This window comes from Strigops habroptila, chromosome 4, assembly GCF_004027225.2.
Source record: "Strigops habroptila isolate Jane chromosome 4, bStrHab1.2.pri, whole genome shotgun sequence".
In the NCBI taxonomy this organism is placed as follows: domain Eukaryota; kingdom Metazoa; phylum Chordata; class Aves; order Psittaciformes; family Psittacidae; genus Strigops; species Strigops habroptila.
The window spans coordinates 28,773,935-28,801,068 of NC_046358.1; the positions used below are offsets into that span (position 1 = coordinate 28,773,935).

At 36.5% G+C, this 27,134-nt stretch overlaps 1 protein-coding gene and 1 long non-coding RNA gene across 9 annotated transcripts in view; both read left to right on the forward strand.

Moving 5' to 3' along the window:
* PPP4R3A (protein phosphatase 4 regulatory subunit 3A) overlaps window positions 1-27,134 on the forward strand; it is a 44,443-nt gene that overhangs the window by 11,468 nt on the left and 5,841 nt on the right. For 2 of the 8 annotated variants that reach the window (XM_030481781.1, XM_030481783.1), the window contains 10 exons: window positions 6,464-6,562; window positions 9,510-10,127; window positions 19,082-19,159; window positions 19,262-19,378; window positions 19,868-19,984; window positions 21,303-21,434; window positions 21,531-21,633; window positions 22,907-23,065; window positions 24,314-24,483; window positions 26,312-26,454. In XM_030481781.1, the coding sequence (XP_030337641.1) occupies window positions 6,464-6,562; window positions 9,510-10,127; window positions 19,082-19,159; window positions 19,262-19,378; window positions 19,868-19,984; window positions 21,303-21,434; window positions 21,531-21,633; window positions 22,907-23,065; window positions 24,314-24,483; window positions 26,312-26,454 (1,736 nt within the window). Of the gene's footprint in view, window positions 1-4,958; window positions 5,047-5,631; window positions 5,773-6,463; window positions 6,563-9,509; window positions 10,128-13,961; window positions 14,084-17,470; window positions 18,020-19,081; window positions 19,160-19,261; window positions 19,379-19,867; window positions 19,985-21,302; window positions 21,435-21,530; window positions 21,634-22,906; window positions 23,066-24,313; window positions 24,484-26,311; window positions 26,455-27,134 lie in introns of those variants that run through there. The other 6 variants (XM_030481785.1, XM_030481787.1, XM_030481784.1 and 3 more) reach the window with 6 other exon arrangements.
* On the forward strand, window positions 1,210-4,650 carry LOC115606245. The gene is made up of 3 exons (XR_003990863.1): window positions 1,210-2,525; window positions 2,793-2,799; window positions 4,641-4,650. It is a non-coding gene; the product is annotated as an uncharacterized LOC115606245 (long non-coding RNA).

A 27,134-nucleotide genomic window follows, 5' to 3' on the forward strand; every position in this document is an offset into this window, starting at 1 on the left:
TTTGTAGGCAGAAGATTTATTCTGAAGAAGCAAAATGTGCATCAGTACGACTCAGCCTCCTGACTTTTATTCTTGTTTAGGGCTGTATGTTAAGTTTTATTAGTATTCTTATTTTTAAATGTTACCATAATGATGATCCTATAACTTCAGTATGGAATATACTGGATTTAATTATGGGTAAGTAGCACAGAGCTTAAAAGCAATTTTGTTTAGTAAGTGGAATTTAATTATACAATGGTTGCTGGACAACGTATTGAATACTTAGTTTTCTGGTGGTGTTTCCATAATATACTAATAAAGGTAGAAGATACTTTAATTGTAATGCCCTGGTGAAGTCAGTTTACACACATTTCAGTCCATGCTGTTTCTTACATTGTTGGCGGTTTTAAGTGTTGAAATGGCGCATTTCCAGTGAGAGAGGTGCTGTTCTAAAGTGAACATTCTTCAGAAAATGAATAATTGCATTAGTATTTTAGGACAACACACCTCCTTTTATGCAACCTTAGAGGAGAAATAAACTCTATATACTTAGCATTTATCTAGCGAGAAAACTGATTCAGGTGTGGACTGGGGTATATACTTTTGAATATGCTTTAAATATACTTTGGCAGTGCTTTAGCTGTAGAACAGTAAAGACTTAGATTCTCACCTTTATTTTAAATACATCCATGTATATCCTGTAACCCAGTGATGAAATATGTATTGCGTCCCCTTTTGTGCCTGAAACAAGGAGGACTTGAGTAGCTTCCAGCTGCAGAGTCTTGCCTCTGCACTAGAAACTTCAGGGTCTTGTGTCCTCTACTTTCACAGCCCCTTTTTCATTTCCTCATAAGAATACAAAGCTTACATTCATCCAGAGTACCTTCTACTAACTATGTACCTCAAAGGTGGTTATCCTTGTGTAATGGAGAGCAGACTTGCTAATAACAACACTAAATTTTGAACAGATCCAAAAAGGCACTGGCAGGATACTCTGAGAAGATGAACTTCCTGCCCTTGCTGTCAGGACAAGCGAGCCAACAGTGAAACTATTTCAATAAAATTTGTGCCTATTGTAGCTGTGATAGTAAGGAAGAATGTGTGGTTTTGTGGGGTGAGAGGAGAAACAAGGAGAGTGACTGCTCTTTGATTTGGGTGGGTTGGTTCATCTATTTTAAATGATCACATGTTCCATTATCTTTACATGTTTTCCAGTGAAATCTAATTTTTCTGCTGCTTCTGGGTATGGTCACTAGGCCAGTGAGTCGGTTCTGTTACAGGACTAATAAACTGATTTTTATTTCATGATTCATGGGAATGCAGCTATGGAATTGCTAACTGAAAAGTCACATATGATTATTGAGCATTCATAGAAGCTAATAGAATAAATTCTGCCATAAGACTGAGTGTGCCTTTGATATGTTATCCCAGTTTTTGGGGTAACATTCAGATAGTCCAGTTTTAGTTGAATAAATGCTCAAAACCAAATGCAGAATTGAACCTTTATATTATATTACTAGGACGGGATTTTACAGCCTGAAGATCCTGGTGCAACCTAACATAATAGCTGTATAAATAAACTTAAAAATCTTGGGTAGCACCAGTAGTTTATTTCTGAAGCAGAAAACTGCTTAGGAAACTGTACTTTTGATTGTAAATATTTAGCTAGCAGGATGCCGAAAGGTGGCTTGACATGTGGAAGTGTCTGCAACTGTAAACAGCGTAAGGGCTCTGATAAGGAAGACTAGCAGTCAGGCAGTCCAGGAGGGGGAGCAACAAACTTCCTATGTTGAACTTCCAGTGGAACCCAGGAAAGTTTCACAGGCCTAAATCGTTTGATGACTAGGAGGAAGAGACTAATTTGCTTCTTAAGACAGAAAGCAAGCATTTATGAAAGACCTGTCTGATTTAGGTATCACTACTTCTTGAGAGTAGCTTGAATCTCACAGGGATGCCAAGAGAATATTTTGGAGCTGCAGTGAAGACTGGTATTCTCCCTGGATGTGAATACTAGTAGGAGGCCACTGTCAAACAATAATTGTTTTCTTAATTTTATCACATTAGGAAAGAAAGCTTAAATCAGTTTTACAGCAGAATCAAATCCTGAGTACTGGTTGCTCTGCAATTCTTCATTATGAAATCCCTGGGCTTGCTTTGGAGATTGTATGAATGCTGTACAATGCACCTGCTGATCAGCTTGCTAATAGTTAAATAAAACTGATTGAATGTCTAATAAAAGTGTGACTTCTGCTGAATGTTACGGCAAGAACTTGGGACTGATAGTGTGTATTCAACAACCTTTCTATTAAGGAAAGTAAGACTTTTGGAAATAATTTCAAAGAAATGTGAGGAGAAATCACATGGTAGATACTAAGCCTCATCCATCTAAGTACAATTGGCTCTGCGTTCTGGCTTAAACTATTGCAGTAGTGTTTTTGAAGTTTAGCTTCATGGAAATGAAGTCTCAAATAAAGCCATTGCACACAGTAGTGCTTCCTTGAAAACCTCTAACTAACCAACAAGAACTTGCTCCATGTGGGTGTGATGTCTCAACGATGAGACAAGCAGCAGAGGAATCCCCAACTGTATTCTGAAGAAGTTTTGCCTCAGGCTGTATCTTTATAAGGATAAGAGTGCATCCTCCTTCGGTAGAAATGATGAATACCTCTTTATGGGAATGTTATACACGCAAGTCTTCTAAGAAGCCGTGATCAGAATTTTTGCTTAAAAGAACAAACTCCTGGTTATATATGGGCAGTCATAATGAACAATAATGTGGGAAAGCACGAATTTATATAAATGGTCTTAAGGAGACAGCAAGTTTTGTAAGGGCTAAGGTAGTCATGATCCATTCAACTGGCACTATTGTCAAAATATTTTTTTTGTGAAGCAGCAAATGATTTTCAAACTCAGAGTAAGATCGTGAACTCTATATAAATAGTTTCGTGATTATCAGCTTATTTAGAAAAGATCTTGCCAGGAACTTGAATGCATCTCGAAGAACATGAGGAGCTAGAATGCCAGGATTCTGGCAAAGAACTCAGTGTAAAAGCCTTCAGTGATAAAACATGTCCATGTTTATGACATAATTCACACAATATAGCTATGATTTAATACTGCAGTTTCACATTTTAATTGTTTTTAATGCCAAGCTAGATAAGAACAGATTTCAGATGTTTGTGTTAGTCATCCCATCCAGTTCCTTGTCTATAGAGACTAACATTTTGTATGTAATGAAGAAAAAGGATATGTTTTTGATCAAACTGAGGCAGAACTGCTTTTATGGATCATACAAGATTGAAGATTTTATGCTCAGAGGGGTAATGTGCAAGGCTCATCTCCTTACCTCTCTTAACCAATAGCTCCTTCTGCTAAGCATATTTAATCACACTGCTGTTTTCTCTCTGAGTGGAGGAGGCAGTCTTGAGAAATTTCAGTTGCTTTTTGGAGTTGCAAGAAGTAATGTTTGGCATTTGGAAGCAACAGGTAGTCTTATTTCATAGCCGAGAGATCCAGAGTAGCTAGTGGATTCAAATTACACTGAGGAGATTGCAGATCAAACACATAGAAAGATTCTTTTAAATAAAACAAGCAGAAACTAGATTTTTATTCATGTGGTTTTTTTAATCTTTAACTACATCTAGAATTCCCTTCAGTCACTTCTCCCTACATATATGTCTTGTCATGCTCTTCTTTTTGATGATGAGAAGCTTTGTATGATTAAGGAAATGAAATTACATTAATAACTGCCTGCATTTAATAGTGAATTTAAACTTTAAACTGTATATTACGCAACAGAGTGAAGTGCTTTTTCTCACTTTGCTTTGTGTTCTCTTTTTAAAAGCCTTTTGAGGCAAGAAAGAATGTACAAATACTCTTACTAAAGATCCAGAGAGCAGCAATTGATAGATTTCTGTTGAGGCACTGATAAGAATCTATGATATGAAATCCTTGTGTGATAAGATGACAGATAACTAATCATTAGAAATTTTTCATGTTGTGAATTGGAAAATACTTTTCTAATATTAATATACCAAACTCGAATGTTAATTGTTCTGTTGCTCAAATAATTTATTTCAGCAGGTTTTGTTTTGCTTTCCAAAGAAGGAAAAAATGAAAAATCGGGATGTGTAGAGGTGAAAAAAATAGTCTGAATTTCCATATATGATAGTAGATGATCTTGTTTATAAGAACAGTTGCTATACTATGGCCAAATACGCATCTGTACATCTGTGACTTTAGTTTTCAAAAGCAGCTTTACCTTTGTGTCTTCCCTTTCATTTTTCTCTGCCTGTCTTCTCCCTCCATCCCTTCTGTCACCAGAGGAAAAAGACAGACTGACCAACTGACCTGTCTTGGTCCTGTGCTGGATTTTACTCAGAGACATAGAGCTTTTGTTTATTCAACTTACCACAGTTAATATTGTTAACACTGTCCTTATTTTGGTTCTTTTAGTAATTTCCCTATTTGTTAGTCATGTTTTTTACAGAGAAAAAATTACGTTTTTATCTTCTTTGGGAAATGTCTTGCTTAGAAATTTAACCACTTTTACTTAAATGCTGTTGTAATTAGGAGTGTTGCAAGTTCTGCTAGGGTCTACTTAAGCTTTAGTGTCAGGGTTTGTTTTTTTAAAAATTAAATAAGTGCTACTCAGTGGGAAGCTGATGAGACAGTGGCCTTAAAATTACTGCAGTATGAACACTAATTGCAGAGATTAATGTATTACGTTTTGAACCTGATGCATACAATGAATACTGCAGTAAGGGACATCCTGTTTTTAAAAGATGGTTTAAAAAAAAAAAAATCTCTTTTGGATCTTCCCTTTCTAAATTTTTGTAGCCTGTTATTTTTCTGGCTCTGTAGGAGCCAGCAGTACTAGGTGCTGTCAATCTGTTATTACCAGAGTATTTGCACCATAACCTGTCTTGTAGAGAATGAAGTATTAATTGTGACTTTCTTCTTCCTTTTGTATTTTGGAGGTGGTCTTCCTAAATCCCTTTCTTCTGTGTACCACCTCTTCCTCAACCCTTTGGAAAAGGAAAAGGTAAACTATTTGCCATTTGCAAGGTAAAGCCATTAGTGCCTCTGAAGCAGTATAGCTGCTCTGGTAATGGCAAATTGATTATATTGTATTGCTTGACTGAATCCTAATGGAGCTACCTTATTGTGCTCTTTAGACTATAGTTAGTTTAAGGAGTTTTCTAGTAAGTGTATAGCAAAATCTCAATGTAAAATTCGTCTTTATCCTCAGTGTTCATTTTGATATTTGAAATAAATTAAGCCTAATTAATAAACTGTCTTAAACTTTATAGATATCTGGCAACTTATAGTGCTTTTGCAAATATTTAAAAGTAATTCCTTTAGGAATAATCACTGTAAGCAGAATTTATACTTAATGACGCAAAAATATTGTAAGTTGTGGTTCTCATTGAAATGTAAGTAGAAAAATTATCGTGTCTCGTGCTAGTGAGTAAATGCATATTTTAGCATTTAATTGAAATAGTGCAGTTGCATAGATATGTTCGATGTGGCTGTATTTCAGCTAGCTGGTATAGGAAAACAAAAGGCTCTTAAACTGAAACTTGATTTGATATGTAAATAATGCAGATTATATTTTCTTCTCTTTTCGTGGTTATTTTTTTATTCTAACAGTTATTTAGCAGACTGTCTGTAAACTACTACATCGAATACCTTATCAGTGTGCGATATCGCTGTTTGCAGCATCAGCTTCCACTTCCATATATTGTTTTTGCATGCAATATGAGGGCTCTGGGAAACTCTTGAAGTGTTCTAGTAAGTAGATGAGAGCTTAACTGTCTGGGTAGTAAGCATAGCTAAGCACAGTTTCAACTAACGTGTAGAAATCTAGGGCAAAACATCCTTTCAGAATTTGGAATGTGTAAAAATGATGCGCGTGGTTCAGTGTGATAGGTGTGCATACTCTTAGGCAGTTAGCTGTGTTTCTGTTCTCATTTAAAGTTTGTAGGCATCTTGGGGCCGCTTTTTAAGCAGCTGTTCTGTGCTTCTGCACAGTGTCTTCTGGGGCGTATAAAAATGAGAAAAAAAAGGATTGTAATTTAGTTCCTACGAAAGATGTGCAGTTTTATGTGGTCCAGTTGAAACAGATTAAAAAAAACCAAACCCAAATCAAAACCATGTTTTATCAGAGGATCCAGTGAGGTAGAAGTACTTATTCTAGATCAACCTTTTTGAGATTTACAGTATTATGGTAATGTGAATAGAGAACTAAAACTTTCAGTATCTTTCTGGAACTCCCTTAATTTATGCAGAAATGTTTGTAATCCTAAGAATCTCAGAACGTATAAAAGTCTTGCAAAGTACAATGATTGCATTTGTATTGTAATACTGTCCTGTCATAATTAGATGTCAAGCTGTTTTTATTTTAAATTTTTACACTTTAAACACTTGAGATTTGCAAAATCTGAAATAACATTGCCTTAAAATACTTTTCCTCTCTTTAAAGGATACCTTGATTGTGTGGTCTGAAGCTGAAAATTATGATTTGGCACTTAGCTTTCAAGAAAAAGCAGGATGTGACGAAATATGGGAAAAAATATGTCAGGTAAGTTTGATAAGTGTACGATTGAGACAACCTAAGTCATCTTAATGTTTATGATCAGAATTTTTAGACTGTTCTAAGAGGTGAATCTGAACACAGTGGATAGAAAGTACAAACCATCGTTGTGGCCACCTCCCCCAAATTTTGCATTTTTGAGTTTGAAAACTTTCTTCTTCCTCCAGAAATTTGTTATGAACTTAAAGTATGTTTGCAGTATTTTTTTAGAATATTTTCAGATCTTTTTAGCTCTATTACTGCCCAAGAAACTTTAGCTCAAAATGAGTGCTTAGAAGTTTCATAACAATTAATTTTGTAATTAACTTTTCCCAGGATGGCCAAAAGGGAAAAGGTTACCTGTCCACGGTTTTGTTGTAGACAGAAGAATGTATGTGAGCTATTAGTGAATTTTATAATGTATTTCTCATGGACTTAACCATATCTTATTCACATTTCTGTTTCTGCATTTCTCGTTCTTCTCTTGTCTCATTCTACTGTTTCAGGTGAGGGCAATATTGAGTTTCTCAATAGAACTTTTTTCCATGTAAATATGACAGTGTGCTGCTGTTGACTATCAGGGTATGGAAGATTGATCTGATAGTTCCTCTGAAGTATCAGAGGAAGAGGTGGCTCTATCCCTTCATTATCCCCTTAAAGCTGTAATTCTTACGGTTTAAAGAAATGAAACTATATATAGCATGTGTATATTTTAATATGTCCTAATTAACTCATTATGTTTTACCACTATGACCAGCTGACTATATAGTCACTGAATCAGTGTTGCTTCTGGGTAACATTTGGTCAGGTATTAACTATTGACCAATACCTGGAAGATTTTAGTCAATATATTCACGTATATCAATTCATTTTGTCAGTTCCTGTTTAAGTTTTTTCTTCCATTCCAAGCATTACAACTTCTCTTAATTTCTATACTACATTAGGTGGCATTTCTCAAAATTTGTCTGATTTTCTCTTTATGGACTCTTCCGTTCTTAACAATCCTTGAGCTCTCTCCACTCTGTCTTTTGGAGTTTGTTCTCACTGATTTCAGAAATAAAGCAAAAGAAATCTGGTTTTACAATTGCATCTGTATAGATCATTCATTTTTTTTAGAATTTAAAATTAAATCAGGAAACAAGTACTACGTATGTAAATAAGTACAGAAACATTTCCAGGAACCTTAACAGTCAAAAGACCAAAAGTTGGGGACAGAAACAAATTGGGGGAAAGGGGAAATTGTGTTCTTGGGAAACACCCAGATAAGAAGCCCAGCTTCCTCAGCCTCATGTAAAGATCTAGTATTTTTGTAAGAAACCAGTGTCTTTACATCCTGTTTTGAGGCCATGCTATTGTGTTGTGTCTAGTGTACTTTAAAGATCTTAACCTTCCTCAGTCATTAAAGCTTCTTTTAAAAAGAAGACTTTGATACCACTTATAGTGGAAGTGGTTGCTGATGTATAAGCAGAATGGTATGTGAAATTTGATAGCATTCTGGATTTCAGTTTAAGTATAGGCTTGCTGTTATCCATGAAGAAGATTTTCAGGATGAAAAAGAACAGTTACTTGTACCAGTCTACACAGCAGTGCCTTCCTGGATTTGACATATCAGACTCCAAGCAGATACTGCAATAAAGATGTCATTAAAGCTGAAACACTCTGGTGCCTGAGCATCTGTCTATTTTTTTTCCTCACTAATTTGTGCTTTCTGCAGTTTCCTTGTTGTATCTCTAGAGAGCTCTTTGCAAGTCCTATGCCTTGGTTTGCTGACGCTCCAGATTTCCATTACTCTTTTGTTAATATTGGTTTGGGGGTTTCTGTTCTTAAGAGGGGATTCTGTGCCTCTGTTGAGTATTTAGAAAGGGCACGGTAATGGATTTTGACTTGCAGCTCTCCTGAACTGAAAATGACAACAGGACTGGTCTCTCTCTTCTGTTTGGGGTAGCAGAAGCTTTGAAAAGTATGAAGAGCAGTTAAATAGCCTATAGATAAATGTTTAAAGCTATAACTGCAATAATATCATACTGGTTTGCATTTGAAAATCTGTCTGCAGAGAATTGTAGAATCACAGAATGGTTAGGGTTGGAAAGGACCTTAAGATCATCTAGTTCCAACCCCCCTGCCATGGGCAGGGACACCTCACACTGACCATGTCACCCAAGGCTCTGTCCAACCTGGCCTTGAACACCGCCAGGGGTGGAGCCTTTACCACTTCTTTGGGCAACCCGTTCCAGCGCCTCACCACCCTCACAGCAAAGAACTTCTTCCTTATATCTAACGTGAACTTCCCCTGTTTAAGTTTGAACCCATTACCCCTTGTCCTATTGCTACGGTGCCTGAAGAAGAGTCCCTTTCCAGCACCCTTATAGGCCCCCTTCAGATACTGGAAGGCTGCCATGAGGTCTCCACGCAGCCTTCTCTTCTCCAGGCTGAACAGCCCCAACTCTCTCAGCCTGTCTTCATAAGGGAGGTGCTCCAGCCCCCTGATCATCCTCGTGGCCCTCCTCTGGTCTTGCTCCAACAGCTCCTTGTCCTTCTTATGTTGAAGGCACCAGATCTGCGTACAGTACTCAAGTGGAGTCTCACGAGAACAGAGTAGGGAGCAGTACCTGTTAGAAAGTTGTTGTCCGTACTAGTAATTATGAATTTCCTTTTTTTTTATTTGGAGTACTCGGGAAATGTAGCTTTTCTCTTTATTCTTTATTCTTTTTTCTGAAAATAAATAGAATTAAATATCTAACGTAGAAATAATTTTGTAAAGTCTTCTGTTTGCAGAAATCTTTTCATTATCTCTTACTTCCCAAACCAGCTGTACTCAGTGTCAAACTTACGTTCGCACTTCTGTTTTGGCCATACAAAGAAAAAGTATGTGATGTTCGAAATGGCATTTTTATAAAAGTGTTCAAGTAGCAGTAGGCATTAAACTCCACTTTTTTGAACACATCTTATTTTGTAGGTTCAAGGCAAAGACCCTTCTGTCGATATTACTCAGGACCTTGTCGATGAATCTGAGGAAGAACGTTTTGATGATATGTCATCACCAGGTCTGGAATTGCCGTCCTGTGAATTAAGCCGGCTAGAAGAAATTGCAGAACTTGTGGCATCTTCACTGCCTTCACCGTTACGTCGTGAAAAACTCGCACTAGCACTGGAAAATGAGGGCTATATTAAGAAGCTCTTAGAAATTTTTCATGTGTGCGAAGACTTGGAGAACATTGAAGGACTACACCACTTATATGAAATTATCAAGGGAATTTTCCTTTTGAACAGAACTGCACTATTTGAAGTCATGTTTTCCGAGGAATGTATAATGGACGTAATTGGATGCCTAGAATATGATCCGTCTTTATCACAGTCACGGAAACACAGGGAATTTCTGACTAAAACAGCAAAATTTAAAGAGGTGATACCTATATCTGATCCAGAGCTGAAGCAAAAAATACATCAGACATACAGAGTACAGTATATTCAAGATATGGTCCTACCTACTCCCTCAGTTTTTGAGGAAAATATGCTATCAACACTTCATTCTTTCATCTTTTTTAATAAAGTGGAAATAGTTGGTATGTTACAGGTAAGTTTCAGAATTTCACAGTCTCTTTATTTGCTATTTGTGCTTGGGCAGAGAAAGTTGGGTAATTTTTCTTGGAAAGATTGAGGTGTTTTGATGGAACCTTCATTTCTGTGATTCTGAAAGTAATTTTGAAGTATGACATAAAAGGCATGGATTTGAGTACTGAGCTGTTAAATATATGTTCTTAAATTTCAGATACTGGACTAGATTCTCTGTAACTGATCTAAATGGAGCAAAACATATGTGGAATCCTGAATGAGATTGTTTGGAATGAATAGTACTGTTTGCATCTTGCAGGGTTGATTTTGTTAGCAGTTTGTGGGTTTTTTCTGTATTTTGGGACTTTCCAAACACTACAGTTAAGGACAATTTATGTCATGCTACCATGACAAGGGAAAAAAAAGTCAAATTACTTCACCCAGATTTCACAAATACAGTCTCATACCAGGATATAACTGTATCTGATTTGGGAGTAAATTAAATCAGTTGTTTGGAAAGAACAGGTTCAAAACATAACATTGCCTTAGGTGCTTGAATGTTTTCTTAGTTTGTCTTGTAAGTCCCTAAATAATACTGCTTAGAATTACCAGTTTTTCATGATGTGTGCCTTAATGCAAATGTAAAGAGATTATATGATGATTATAGATATCTTGCTTACATGTCTTAAATATTCTGCACCAACCGATGAACTTCCCAAACCGTGTAGAAATAGGTGGCATATGTCTGTAGTGGAAGCTTCCTACTGCTTTCAGCAAGCTCAGCAAAGTGTTACAGCATGTGTATTTTATTTTGTTAATTGTTGCTATCTTGATTCTCCTAACACTTCATAAATTCATAGCCACTGTCATTGTAAGGGCTGTCTGACCTGGAGAAATGGGCAAAGTGCTAGATGCTACTAATGACCTTAATTGTATGTATCTAAAGTTGAATCTCAGCATGTATCCTGTTTAATTTTATGAAATATAGAGCAAAAGAGAGTGAAAATTCCTTTTGCAAGCTTATAGCAAAGCCTCCCAACTTTTCATGCACCACACTAGGTTGATCAGGATACTGGTATTATTTAATCCACTTTCTTGGAGCTTTAATCTGTTATATCCACACATGGAGTATTTGATAAGCAGCCAGATGTGCAAGATGTCACCCAGGCCTAGCAGCTGAGGCATGTGCCTTGTGGACAGACCATCACTTCCTGCAGCAGCTGGTGGAGGGCTGGTAGAACATCAGGGGCATCTTCATTAGTACTAGACCCCAGCTTGCACCCGACTGAACCAAACTCTTCATGTGTGTATGTGTGTGCTTGATAATAAAGTCACAAATGTGTATCTGAAACAGTCAGAAGGCCTTAAGCATTTTGGAGCAGTCATTTTGAGAAAGCTTGCAAGTCTGACATTGAGAGTGCTGAAAAATTCAGTTAAGGGATCTCAGCTTGAGTATCCAGTATGACCTGTGTCTTTAAAATATCTTGACCTCTTTGCAAGGGTTGCTAAAAGCAAAATCCTGATGATCATATATTTTGGCTTGAGGAGGGGGAATGGAAGAATTATTGAGGAGTCTTGGTGTCAGTGGCTGATTCTGAGAAGGCTCTTGAACTTCGAAAAGGAAGCTGGGCAAGGAAAAAAGGGGATCCTGATCCTGCAAAATTATTAAGGGTGTTTTTGCCAGAAATCCTCAAGTAACTTGATCGAGTGGCTGATTAGTTTCCTTTTTCTCTGTCTCTTGCAACCTGTGTTAGGTTAATAGATGTAGGGTAAGCTTGGGTTGGAGTATCAGGGATTGGTGCAGTTGAAAAACATTTTAGTTGCAGTTTACAATTGAAACAGAGGCTCAGATCTGATTTTGATTTGTTGTGTGACCGTAGGTTTCTGAGCGTTATCTTTGCTTTTGTTGCTGTTGTCTGTGATTGAGAATAAAGTGTCCTATGTGTGCAGTGGGGCCAGAACAATTATCATTGCATAACTTTGAAAGTTAGAGAAGTATTTCAAACTGTTCAAGTGCTTTCTACAGTTCTGAGCAGCCACAAGTGGTAGCACAGGAGGAAGAACACATATTCTGTGTTATATTGTATTTCTTAGACCTTTCACAGTACAGCTCTATAGCACTGAGGGGGAACTCCCCGAGTTTATAAATAAGACTGTTGGAAGTTTTATCATATTAATGATCAGTTCTTGGTTTTGAGGGAATTATACCCCCATTGCATTTCTAAGAGATTAAATGGCTTGATTGATCGGTTGCTAGATTTATTTTTCTAGTTCTCACAGTGTAGCTCTAAACCAAGGTTTAAGCCTACTTACCTGACATTTATTTATTCATTTATTTATAGAGCAATATGTCAGGTTGCACTTTTCTGTTATCTCTGCCCTGAATGAAAAGGGGAAATTTTCATTCTCCCCTTTCCTTTCTCCACCACCCCCATTCTTACATTCTATGTATACAATGTATGGTACTGTTCCTTTTCATTTCTTTAAGCAGAATAAATAATGTTCTGAGAACAAAATTAAGACTGCTTTTGTTGATTTCACTTCTAGAACTGTTTTTCAAGGTCTCTTATTGGCATATGGTTTAAAATGCATTTCTGTAATTGGTTCTATCACAGTATTTCAGTGGTGGGGGGTGTTATTTCATAAAGGATTTAAACTTGTCTGTGGAGTTTCTGGCATTCATTATTTCAGATCTTGTGAGATCCCAGTGCTCACTAACCTTACATGTGTACTTAAGAAGCTGGTTCTTATAAATCATTACTAATCGAGGAGTTTCTGGGATGCTTCCTGGTACTTTATTGGGACCCATGGATGAGTCGCAAGTTCTTAGTTGATGCGTAATACAGGTTGTTAATGCTTCAGCTGTTGACTTTAGGTTGTCTCTCCTGGACCACTGAGATAAGAGGGATCTCTTTAGGAAATTTTCACCTTGGATTAAAAGTAAAGTCCCTGAGCAGCTGATACGCTGTGACATACTGCAGCTATTGTGTGTACAACTGACTTGTTTTATATTCTGTTCTTTTCTCTCTTACTGACTGAAGGAAAGGAGAAGAAAAACTGTGATTTCCACCAGGACAAAACAGACAAGCTCTACAGAGCCCTACTCATGGCAGGCTGTATATTAACTAAAACGGCACACTGCACTACCCTCATTTCAAATTAACTCAGCCATCCCTTAGTTAAAGAGAAGTGACTAGAAATTTGTACAAGCCTCTGTGCAGGTTGTGCGTTATGCTTTTTGATAGGCCGGGTGACTTTCCTCAGAATTATCACTGTGTCTTATTTAAGGTATTTGCTGTCAAGATGGGATATTTAAGGACAGGTTTTTGATATAACTAGTGAATTCTGTAAATAAGAATATGCAGATTCTTAAGAATTCTGGCTTTATTAGGGATTTTGGATGTCTTTAAAAAGAGAGAAAAAAAAAATTTACAGTCATAGAGGATACCTGCTTCCATGATTTTGCTTCCTTTGGTAGGTAAATAACTTTCGGCTGTTCTGTGGTAAAATAAAAAGTAGAGAATGGGTTGCCTTTGGCACTTAGGGTTATGAACTGTATTCCTCTCTCCTTTACTAAGGTTAGCTCTCCCATAATCTTTATGAAAATGCTTACACCGATGGGCTGTTATGAGAAATGGAGGTTAGTTTATTTGTGATCTAATTGTCTAAGATCTGTCATTTTAAGTAACTATGTGGAGATCTCACTAAACTAGATACTGTTGTTCATGATGAATAGTAAGCCCAATATTTCCAGTCTACAGAATTAACTGCTCTGGAAAAGTCCGCAATTACAGGTTTTATGATTCACTGTACATAAGATACAAAAGAGGTATATAACATTTTTTTCCAATTTCAGCCCCTCCTAATATGTTCTTACTGCTTGGGGTCCAGCCTGTTCTAGTCTTGAGATGTCATAGCCACCAAGAAACCTCTCTGAAACGTGGAGTTCGCCAAGTTTTGAGAGTGGGGGTGGGACAGGTAAGTGGTGTTTCTTACTTTATATGACGCTCTTTTGCAATTGAAAAAATACATACTAATGTTCACACTGGAGGCCACCAGTTCTTTCCCTTTGTATTATTAACTAGTTCTTAAAAAAACCAAAAACTTGCAAAACTGCGCCATAGAGTGAGCAAACACTGTTTCCTTCTGTTCTATCCCCCCTTTCTCGTTGGCGTGCTCTTTTTGCCAGCAAGATCCTGCAGTGTTTTAACTTCCAGAATACAGAATATTGTTAGGATTACTCTGGGGTATGTGCTTTTAGACTTCTATTCAGAGTCTTTTATTTTGTGGAAAGTGGAGAGTACAAGGGGAACATTGGACATATGTTAAAATAATTCATGTGCCTAAGAGAGCAGTGATCATGTGGCATTACTGCACTGGTAAATCAGCTTTTTTAAATACAGAAGTCACTTTGCTGTTAGTCCCTATATCCCTTTTTAATAGCTAAAAAATTGTAGGCATTTAGGTACATCTTAGGTATATACATTTAGGTATATTTTGCTGAATTTATATGTAACAACAGGCTGGTTATAATTTTGAAAGTGGTTTTACAGGTAGTTACTGATTCTTTACAGAACTCCATGGATGCAGGTGTAATTATCTGTAGTCATTTTAGAGAAAGAATTGTGTCAATGCATGTGGGTAGTTTTAGACAAATGTGTTAGGACTGGAATGTCTTCTGCCACTCTGCTGTTTTGCAGTAGTTGGCTCAGGAGTAACTCTGGAAATCCACTCCCAGCAAAATTTACCTTGCAAGTAAGGCGTAAAAGCATGCCACTTTCTGAGGAAAATGACAGTGAAAGAAGTTTGCAAGTGGTGCATGTTAATGATTTCTGAGATTGAACTTCTACATTGTACAAAATTATTGTCAATGTCTACAGAAACTCCAAATGTGATAAACGGATCCCATTGCTGCTTCAGCATGTTGTTTCAAGTGAAAATAGCTTATTGATAGCAAATGAAGGCATGTGTGGGAAGGTAGTCTGAGGTAAAGGAGACTGAAACATTTTTGAACTATGAAATCTTCTGCTGTGACAGCAGGAAAGAATGTATGTTTGAAGCTGAAATTCTGCTTGCTGGTAACGTTTTATGAAACTTTCGCTTTCTAGGCTGAAATATTATTTCTGCCTAAAATGAATATAGAGGTGGAAAATAGGATGGGAAGTGTACTTTTCCAGCTTAGGTGTCACAGAGCTTCTTGAAAGTTTTTTTTGAGAAAAAAAGATGTTTTCTGTCATTTATCTGTAATCACAGCCATGAAGTATCTGTTAAGTGCAAGTTAATTGCATTTAAGAGAGGCCTGCTTTTGAAGAATGCTTTATTAAGTGCCTACTGGTAGGAGGGGGAGGGCTGCTTTGAAAGTTGAATCACAAATATAAATAGTGTCTTTTTTTGTGATCCTACTTTGCGTGTTTTCTTGTTTTTAAAGTCATAAACTATTGCATAGATAGCCCGGCTGAATTTTATCTTCATGATCTTTGAAATGTATTAAATCCTAGGAGCATCTACTTGGATCTTGCAGAAGCGTAAATGAATACACTCAGTATTTGGCATATGCATAGTTTAAGTATTATGCATTTAATTAATTTCTGTGCATGGGGAAAATAGCTATTCTACAGTTGCCTCATAAACTACCGTTTGCAGTTGTATTTTCTTAGAAACACTTGTGACTTTCATGGCTTCCAAGATGCATCCAAATGGATTTTGGTGCTTGTCTGCATGAAGGGGCCAGATACTGCAAAGAATTATGCATTTTTGCTGTGTTCACTTCACAGACATATTTTGGGGGATTTTTTCAAGTTGGAAAAAACCCCAAACAAACAGGAAACACTTAAGCCTGTGGAATTCTAGCATTTGGTTTTGGTGCTTTGTGACTTCTAAATATGTGAACTCTGCTTTCAGACTGTGCATTTCCATAGATTCTGGTAGTGTTGTCCAGGAATGTATCTGTAGATATATTGCCCTTGTCAGTAATTTTACACCCCGAGAGAGAGAATCTTGTATTTAGAATGTTCATTACAACCACTATTTTCTATAATACAGGAGTGTTGGGGTATTTCCCATCAGTAACAACCTGTCTACCTTTCCTTAAGCATCCTGGAATGAGACAGCACCTGAAACACATTTCAGTGCTAAGACATAACTGCAAAGTTAGTAACAGGTTGTTTTGTTTGGTTTTTTTTCTTGGAATAACTGCCATTTACTTCATGTTATCCATGTAAGAATGGGATGTTTTGAATTGCTCCGATCCATCTTAATTTTGTCTGATTTTAAATTGATCTTCTAAATAGATTAAATAGATCTGATTTTAAATAGGTTCTTGTGAGGACTACAGATTTCAGATAGTCCTATTAATTTAAAAATACAGTGTATTTAATGGTGTTTGGGAGAGGAGCTCATGTGGGAAATGCTTCAATATTATCTTTGATAAAGAATTTAAAATACTGTATTATAGTATATATGTGGAAGGTTGAAAAATGGTTACATACTGAACTTGTGCAAATTCTTCCTGAAGCATTGTCAGCATTGAAGTCTTCATCACTTCCCAGTGTTAGAAAGTCCCCTCTACAAGTCCCAGATGTTTGCAAGCCCAGTAACAGGGTGAGTGGCTTGGCCTCCGCTGGGGATGGCCTCATCTTGAACCAGGCAGGAACGTGGTGACCTGTCAGAGAGCTGAGCTGGGGTCCTGCCCAGTGAGGCCCTGTCTGTCGGGCTCTGCCATTAGTGCTGGAGGTGCAGCTTCACTGGCCACCTCTGTCTCTGGGGCTCTGCAGTGGGTCACAAGTGAGACCCTCATGTTCACCAGCACTACAGGATCTCCTCCCCTCCTCTCCTTCCACACTTGACTTAAAAAAAAGAAAAAAAGAGATACTTTGGGTAGTATTGTGTACCTTTTTATGCAGAAGCACACTAATCTTGGCTCTGATGTACTTAAATGCTGGAATTTCCACTATTTTTTCCCAGTGACCATTCTGAGATATTTCTGTGGTATTGACTTGCTTACTGTGAGGTATTATAAAGGAGGTAAAAAGTTCATTTCACAGTGAGACTGGACATACAGGTTACACTTGTCCAGTTTGGATAAGCATGCATCTTCTCAGTAGTTTTGATAGAGATGAGATTAGTTTTATATCTTGATTAAAAATAGCAAAAAGATAAATGAAAACAAACTACTTAGCCTTTTCTTAAACACACTGCTAATCATGGACAATAACTTGCATGTTCTTCAAAAGAACCATTTACATTTTATATTTTATTTTTTGTGTTTATTAGGGTTTTTTTAATTTCAGTAAAAAATATGTTGGTATGTGTACTGTGGGTTAGTTATCTTACCTGTAATGTCTAATGTGTTAGAATAGAAATCTTACTAAGCCATGTTACAGCTGGATAGCAGGTAGTCAAACATCCTTGTATTCTTTCATCACAGCTTAAGTTACTTTTCTTGAAATCTAAGACCTTAATAGTTGTTCAGAACATGTTTGACTGTTGAAATCTGAAAGTCAAACTTTGCATTTCCAGTGCTTGTTCCTCCAGAGTGAATTTCAGTAAACTTCAAATGAGGCCTCTCCTATCTCGTTTTGATTTTGAAGCAGCCACAGAAATAGCACCTGAAATTGTGTGCGGAAGTGATTCTTCTGTATTATCACTAAACTGTTGGGTCAGGTTGGAAGCACAGCACAGCATCAAACGAGGAAACGTGGCATATCCCAAATACAGGCTTTCACTTACAGTGTGGTGAAATGCCTTGTAGGGCAGTAGCGCATGGCAACCTATTTTGGGTTTATCTGTGTTGTGCAGTGCCATGTAGAGATCCTGGATTGGGTTGTGACAGTGTTATAGCTGCATTAGCGTGGTGTGCTATGGGAACTGAGGTACTCATTTTCTGAGCAAGGCTGCAGAGTGAGCCTGGGTGAGGTACCTAGATAATCTGCAATTTCAGAAACTTTATGTGGATGTATCTGAAGTACTGTCATGGTTCTGCTTTATGCTGTGTAAACATAAGCAAGGCAGCTTGGTTTTCTAGCACTGTGGTTTTGGGGTAGAGGGATATTGCACATGGTGTCACTGACTTCACAAGAAATAACACTGGCAGCTTTTTGAAAAAAATCCATTCCTATCTGATGTACAGGCAGCTTTTTCAAGCAAGTGCTGTCTTATAACTGTGTGATATTGGGGTAAGGATGGGGAAGGTTTATTTCCATTTTAATGATCATGTAGTTGTTAGGACTGTGACAGTTAGGGGAAGCTACATATTACTGCTTTTTCAGTCTAAATACATGCTTGTAATGTGTTGGCTGCTGTTTGTAGTTTTGCTAAGGTACAGCAGCATGAAAAATAATGGAAGGGTTTTTGACTGGTGCCAGCCAGAACGCCCAGTAAGTGCCGTACATAATAGAAACACTTACTTTGATTTGGTTTCTGAAATTCACCCTTCTCACACCATTGGGGAGATAGAGTCTTGCCTCCTTCCTGCTGTTAGGAAACACTTTCTTCGTTGTGTCTTTGTCTGCTGCAAAGATCTCGTAACTTTCCAAAGATATATGTATGTGTAGGGCTGAGTGGGAGGTCATGTTTATAAATACATGTAAACAGTTGAAGCAAGTGTTTTGTAGTGTGGTTTGGGGGACAGGCATGTGACAAGGGGGAAGGAAGTTGGAGAAGAAGTCATGAACAAAATGATGAGATTGGCAGTAGAAAATAGAAAAAGGACAGCCAAAAGGCAACACAAGGTACATCGTAACTGAGAGTGAAGTGTTGGAGTGGAGTGGTGTTGAACATGGTAAAAGCACAAAACCAAGATTCATATTAATTTGTTTGAAAATTGAATTAGAAAGTTGATACTGGTATGATTAACTGCAGTACACAAGCATATGTTCTGTCAGTTGCAGGAGGCATGGTTTAGAAGAACTTTGTATTATACTCGAATGCCTTTTGGATATTGTCAAATAAACAAATGGTATTGTTTTGCCTTTGTAGGAAGATGAAAAATTTCTGACAGACTTGTTTGCACAGCTAACAGATGAAGCCACAGATGAGGAGAAAAGACAGGAATTGGTAAGAAATCTGTAAAACATACGTGAAAGGGACAGTTACTACAAAGTGAGGCGTGCATCTGGTTTTTTAATTACTAACTAGTACGTTATTCATGTTTTTCAGGTAAACTTTCTGAAAGAGTTTTGTGCATTCTCTCAAACACTGCAACCTCAAAACAGAGATGCGTTTTTCAAAACCTTGTCAAATATGGGCATACTGCCAGCACTAGAAGTTATATTGGTAAGTCGGTTCCATTTTGTTTGTGATAACAATTATATTTCTCTCCAGAGAGGTTGTTTTAAAAAACTAAGTATGCCAAACTTCAGACACATGGTTTTCTGAAGTGTTTGCTTCATTTTCTTGTCTTAGCTTGAGTTACAATATTTTTGTAAAACTTTAAAGCCAGTTGCAGTATGACATTGGTAAGTGACCTGGCATTCTTACATTTTTGTTTTCTTGTTCGCTTTACATCTTTACATGCTCTTTGGTGTACTGTTAAGTTAGAAAATAGGGAAATAGACCAAAGAACAAGGAAAACATAAAATGTTTTTTTCCCAACAGTTGTCAAATATACAAAGAAGAGGTTATAGTCAATTCAGGTTTAGAATACCGTTTTAGTAATAGGTATGACTTGTAAGTAGGAATTAAAAGCTATATGCTTTCTGGTTTTCATTCCATTTAAGCCTTTTCTTTAAAGGAAACATAAATGATTTTATTTAACTTCTCCAGGGGATGGATGATGCACAAGTACGAAGTGCAGCCACTGATATATTCTCATATTTGGTTGAATACAACCCATCCATGGTACGAGAGTTTGTCATGCAGGAAGCACAGCAGAATGATGATGTAAGTAGAGGGTCCCTAGAAGTGTGTGTATTGTTTTTTGAAATCACTATTTTATATTTACAACTCTGTTAAGGACGTGAACCCTAGTTCTGAAGAGGTATGCAATATAGTCATGATGGTTACAGGATACTGAACTGCCATGTTTTTAACAGTTCTGCTTGGTGAGATGAATGTTTGCCTGTTTGCATATTCTTGTTCCTTAAAACAGGTTATCATAAACCACCATTTTGGTTAACATAGCTGTCATACAAGCAGTGCAAAATGGTTTTGAATGATGGCCTCCTTAAAATGCAAAATCCAAATTTCAGTCTTGATCTTAGCATATGCATGTGTTTTTAATTTACTTGTAAGAAACTTGTGTTTGGTTTACTATCTCAGGTGTTGCAAGCGGAATGATGATCCTAAGTGTTTAAGATCACATTTCAACAGAGGTTTACATTTCTCAGAGACCCTCTCTAGCTGATTAATAAAAAATGCAGCACACAACTAGTAGCAAGAAGGGTATTTCAGAGTGGTATTCAGTGAAGAAAAAACATTGTGCTGCGTTTTCACTAGAGGAGATACTTAATGTTTTTTCTTGTATCTGCTAAAAACATGCCAGAGCACAGGAAGCTGCTGATGCTGCTCCTTCTGTACTGGAAGAAAGGGCCAGCTGGGACAGGGAATATTGCTGGTCCTTCCAGCCACTTGAATCTGATGACTGTCCTCTTTTATGGGGGACAGTGGTAACCAAGCAACTTTAGTGTAGGGATTCCTAAATGTAAATATTATTTTCTACTTTCATGTGTGTTTCTTGGTTTTTGCAAATATATGTTGGGGTTATTTTTAGGTGAAAATAATCTCATCAAGTTCAATAGCATTATAAAATGTACCGTTGTATATTTGTAGAAGTAAAACTCTTGGTATGTATTCTGGGGGGGGTGTGTGTGTGCAAATAAAAACTGTGCTCTGAAAACACTTCCAGAAATCAGTTGTATTTTGAGACTGTTAATTGTCTGTCTCTACTTTTTACCTTTTGACATTTCAGTTCAGACTGAATTCAAAACCAGATTGTTAATTTCAGAACTATTTTTAGTTCCTTTGAAAGATTCTTCTTCACTGCTTGTGTTCTTAATGTTGAACCACTGACCAGGCATGTAAAGTTAATTTGTTTCTGTCAAGTTTGGATTCTTTTTGTTTGGTAGTTGTTTACATTTTACAGAATTTTGAGAGAGCATCATTTTAACCAGGCACTAACCCTTTTGGAAAATAATTTGGATTTGGGGCAAGGGAGGAGCATTAGAACTGATTTTTGCCTTTTTTTTTCCTGCCCTGTTAGGATATATTACTCATCAACCTCATTATAGAACACATGATTTGTGACACAGATCCAGAACTCGGAGGGGCAGTGCTACTGATGGGTTTGCTTCGTACTTTAGTTGATCCAGAAAATATGCTTGCCACTGCCAATGTAAGTAAACACCTTAAAATGAAATTACATTTGTTTTTTAGAGTATTGGTGATATGTGTTACAGATACATATATATATTTTTTTTCCATTCTCTAGAAAACAGAAAAGACAGAGTTCTTGGGTTTCTTCTACAAACATTGTATGCATGTTCTGACAGCCCCTTTACTGGCCAATACTACAGAGGACAAGCCTAGCAAAGGTAATGCAGCTCTGGATTTTGGGCATATCAAGGCTGTTGAATATCAATGTTTAAAATAAAGTAACTGTCAAAGGATGTTTTCTGTCTTAAAGAGTATCTGAGTCTGTGATACATCATTCAAAGTAAAATGTTGATTCATGATTTAGTCATTTGAATAATTTATAATTATAAAATTCAGCAGAGACATGATTTAAGAAGTGAACAGCATTTGCTGCAGATTTTGCTTCAGAAAAAAATTAAATACTGTATAATTTTCAGTAACTCGTGGGGCTGTTCAGTGACATAGACTTGTAAACATGTGTAAATGTTTTTTAAGATCAGGGATTACTAGAGAGGATGCAGAATTGCCCTGAGAAGGTGTGTGTCACAATACTGTGCTGAATTTGAGCGTATTGGTTCTACATCAAACTAAGAAATCGGAGATCAGTGATGAAGTAACTGTTCTTGTTGGCTACTAGTAGCAGTACTGTTTGTTTGTTAATAGTATAACATATCCAAAATGGATGTAAAAGGAGGTACATAAATGATACATAAATGTTCTCTAAACTTCTTAATTTATTGTATGGATTTTCAAGGGATTAGTTAATCTATTTTATCTTAACTGGCATCCAGATAGATTGGAAGTGAGATTTTTATTATTTAAATTACTTCTGTTCTTTAATGGTTGACTGCCTGGCAATATTTTTAAAAAGGTAGAACTACTTTTTTTTTTCCCAGAGTATTAAATCTAGTATGTATTTAACTTATTCTTTTTCTACTTACAAGCAGGATTTGAGTTATGTTTTGTATATGCTGATACAGTTATGTCCTAGAAGTATTAGAAGAGCCTGAGAACCTTCTTGTTAAAAGACATAATAGATCACATTTTTGGTGCAAACGTAGTCAAGGCACTGCATACAGGGCAATACTTTATGATATAGACATATGGACATCATAATGAGATTTGGTTAAAAAAGCTTGATGGTTGTGTCACTGTTACATTCTGTCCTCTCTGAACCTTCAAACACTGATTTAAGACAAAATGTAATTGTTTCTATAATTTAAGAGGGTTTCCTGCCATATCTATATAAATAGAAAATACTCTGTCCATATGAAGATTGTTCAATTTGTGTTTTAAAGACTAAACATACCCTGTGGCATGATTCCTAAACTCTCTGTGGGAATATAGAAGAACTTGTAAATGTTTACCAGACTGTAGTTGGATATTTGAAGTTAGCTTCTGAAGGCAATATTCTAGATATGCTTAATGATTTTGGTTTTGGTTTTTTTACAGATGATTTTCAGACAGCCCAACTCTTGGCATTAATACTGGAATTGCTAACTTTCTGTGTAGAACATCATACTTATCACATAAAGAACTACATCATAAACAAAGATATCCTGCGAAGGGTACTCGTTCTCATGGCCTCAAAGCACGCTTTCTTGGCATTGTGTAAGTTGGAAAGCTGAAGAATAAACTAGTACTTTGTGAACGTGAAGTGTTGTATGTCGTCATTCTGCTGGAAGAAGGCTGTTCACAGATGATGACTATTTGTGGCTGAATACAGAAATTCTGTTATACTCTGTGTTACTCATACCAATTTCTAGCTATGTCAGCTAGTATTAGTAAATAATTTCGCATTTAGAAATGTCTTTTTTTTCCTAAAAAGCAGAAGGATTTTTCTTAATCTCAATGTAGAGATGAATTTAAAAGATGGTATCTCAATATTGAATATACTGAGAACCATTGTAAGTTTTGACATTTTTTTAGTAGAAATTATCAGAGATACTTGATTAGAGGTTATTAGATCTCTAATTTGGGCTGCATTGAACAGCACAAAAGCTCTGTGTGCTGCTCTTCAGCCTCTAGAACTATTTTACTGACCATGCTCAGCACAGTAATAATAAAGCAGTGTGACTTTATTCTGGAGGCAAGTAAGAGATTTTTTCTGTAATTCCATTGTGCACATAGAGTAAAACAAAGCCTAAAGTTGACTGAGCAGTACCATGCAATAAGAAATAACATTTTAAATTTGTAACTGAATCGCCTGAGCTAGGTTTTAGAACCCTTGAGTAATCTTTTTTCATTTACATTTAGTTGCTAACCAAAATGTGATGCCTTGTGTCAAGATGAAACTCTGCTTTCTGTTTATGCATGGACATTCACATACGTGTGTACACTTCGGAGTTTCAGAAAGAGCTTTAAACTGGATGTAAATTAGGTCTTTGTTTTACTATGTGTGTGAAGAAAATGTCATTTGCCCATTTTAAAATGAGATAGTTTGTATCCTAATCAAATAGGACTTAATTAAATGTAATTGAACTTACACTTTAATAAGGGGAATGATTTTCCAGTTCTTCTGCTGAGAAAAAATTTTACCTTTGTCATAAGTAAATTAAAAAAGCGAAAATACACCTTTACGTTAGAATAATTAAACAGTAGTATATTATTTCTTCAGTGAACAGAGGTGGCTTCACTCGTACACAATTATGATGGATTTCTTTATGATAAAATAGATAAGTAATCTTCAGCAGTATAGTCAAGACTGTTGAGAAGCAGAGAATAGCTGAATGTATTACCTGGTTCTAGTAATGTAATGCTGTGTAAGAACTGAGGTTGCAAATTGCCCTAACACTGAATAATTTCTGGGCTTTTTTTCTTTTAAATCTAAAAAATATTTTGGTAACCCTTCTGTTTCAGGTGCCCTTCGTTTCAAGAGAAAGATAATTGGGCTAAAGGATGAATTCTACAACCGTTACATAATGAAAAGTTTTTTGTTTGAACCTGTGGTCAAAGCATTTCTAAATAATGGTTCTCGTTATAATCTGATGAACTCTGCCATAATAGAGATGTTTGAATTTATCAGAGTGGTGAGTGCTGTTACATGATGAAGACAATTACTGTATTGTTTAATCTTGTAATTCAAGATGACCTTTTTGCTTATACCCTAAATTATGCTATCATAATGGGACTGTATGATACTGTATTTAAATCAGCTTTCTTTTGTACCACTGTTACATATTTGTACATGTGCTTTCTTATGTTCAAACAGCACTGTGACTTGAAAGTTAAATTCACTCAATAGCGTGTATTCACAGATGTGCAAAGGCAGCGCTAATCAAGTTTGATCATGCAGATTGGATTGGCCTGTTATCACAGGGATGTAATTTGAAACTACTGCTACAAAACCATCCAATTTAGCTGTGCTCTATAATGTCAACCCAACCGAATGTGGAAACATACAGAAGAAATACCAGTCTTTTTTGATTATATTAGTAGAGTGCTGCAAAGTTCTTTCAGTGGGGAGTCTCCTAAAATACTCCTGCCAATTTGGCTGTCGGCACAGTACTGTTGCCTCACTGTTGTCTGCATCCGGATTCTGACAAGGTGCTGTACATACCCTAAATGTGGTAAGTGGGGCCAAGCTAGCATGCAGTCAGTCATGGAGGAGTAAGTCGGTGAGGAAAAAAGGAGGCTTGGTCACCTCTTGAAATCTTTGGTGCTAATGGCCTCTTTTCGAGCTGAGACTCAGGGTAATTCAGGACTGAGATGACCTAATCATCATGGAAGAGTTGATTTAAAAATAGTTTTGTAGCAGTGAAAAAAGTTAATCCATATGGGTGGCCCTGACTTCCATGCTTTGATCTTTCAGTACTCTCTGAGATTTGGTGCTGATTCTACAGTTCATGCTATGGGGAAATAAATTGTCTTTTATTTTGTTATCTTCCTTTTCACATAGATTCCCAGGTTGCATTTCCAGAAGAGTTCTTGGTATCTGTAAATTTTGTATTTTTTTTTAATCCAGGTTTGTTTATAAAGAGAGCAAATTTTTAAGTAGTGTGCTTTTGTTGTTACTAATGTGTTACCATTCATAAGAGGAGACCTTTGAGCACATAACCAAAAAGGAAAATAATCATTGTATTAAGATCCATGTTTCTTTGCTTGTCCTTATTAGTTGGTAATTAAGGTGTTTATTCTGAGGTGTATTCCAGGGGCTGTGCTGTGCTCAGAAAGCCAAACAATGCCCAGGAGCAGCTTCCCTGCTTCAGGATGCAGACCTGTGCTAGTCTCAGCTGGCTAGAGTGGCTTTGGGCAACCACAACCCTAAACCGAAATAACTGAACCGTTGAGAGGGTTTTGTAAAGAACCTTGGCCAGCACTGTATGGCCATAGAGGAGAAACTTCATGTTAGTTTCTGATGAAAAATATCTTCCTTGTTCTCATCCTAAACAAATACATTGAATAGTTATTTTTACATAAGTAATTTATTTGAGGAAAGAAATAATATGAATTCTAAGTCTGTATCTCATAAATATATTTTTTGACATAATTGACTTATGACAACAGATATCAGTGATTAACTGGTACCCTTATAAAAATATTTATAAGTTACAGTGGGAAAGACCTTTTAGAATTGGTTTTGGTATAATCTTCTATCGGGGTTTTATGTTCTGTTCATGAGTTTGGAAGGAGATACTGCTAGAAAATTGCTGCTGTTACACCTGTTTCACTGATCAGATAGTTGAAGCTCTAGATATTTAACTACACTTGTATGCATAATACTTATTTTTGCATAAGCTAGTTAATATGCTACTTCCTTTGTAATGTTTAAAATCATCTATCATTTCAGTTACTTTATATATTTTATTAAATAATTTGAATTAAAATAAGTCACTTTATGTTTGTTCATTCCTATAGGAAGATATAAAATCATTAACGGCTCATGTAATTGAAAATTACTGGAAGGCACTGGAAGATGTAGACTATGTGCAGACATTCAAAGGACTGAAACTACGATTTGAGCAACAAAGGGAAAGACAAGATAATCCAAAACTTGACAGGTAAAATGCGCTAAATGCTCTTATTAGTATATTAGTGTTATAAATCTGTTTTGGGAATATTGGTAAGTTGTTCTGCAACAATGGGAAATTAAATAATTTAGACTCCTGCTTGCATCTCGGGCATTGTTGAATTTACTTGATTAAAAGTGTGATTCCCATATGTGTTGCTTCAAACTCTTGATCAGCTTTCAGCTAACATTAGTTGCTGGACCCCCAGTAATAATGCTAAGTTGTCATATCCTAAACTTTTGAAACTGTTGCAATGAGGCTGGAAGCCTGTCAAGTATCGGACGTTCATTTGCTTAAATAACAAATTTCCATTGTTTAATTTGAAAGATTGTTCAGTTGTGAATTATCATTCAGTGGATCTTTCCTCCAAAAATTCACATTTCAGATTTCCTTTTATTTTAGGTAGCTGTGGGAGTAGATATTTCAAGCTTTACCAAAATGACTGAGAAATAGAATATACAAAGAAATTGTCAGAGGATGCTTTTTTTATCACTGTTAGATTTGCTGATGGAGTAAAAACCCATCTGATGCAACACTTGAATCACTTCTTCTGTTTGCCAGAGCAGAAGTTCCCTTCCTTAGTACACAGGAGTTACCAAAGGTTAAAAGGTTAGGGTGTATAAAAATAGGAAGTTTAGGACTTTTTACTCCATTTATTTTTGGCAAATGAT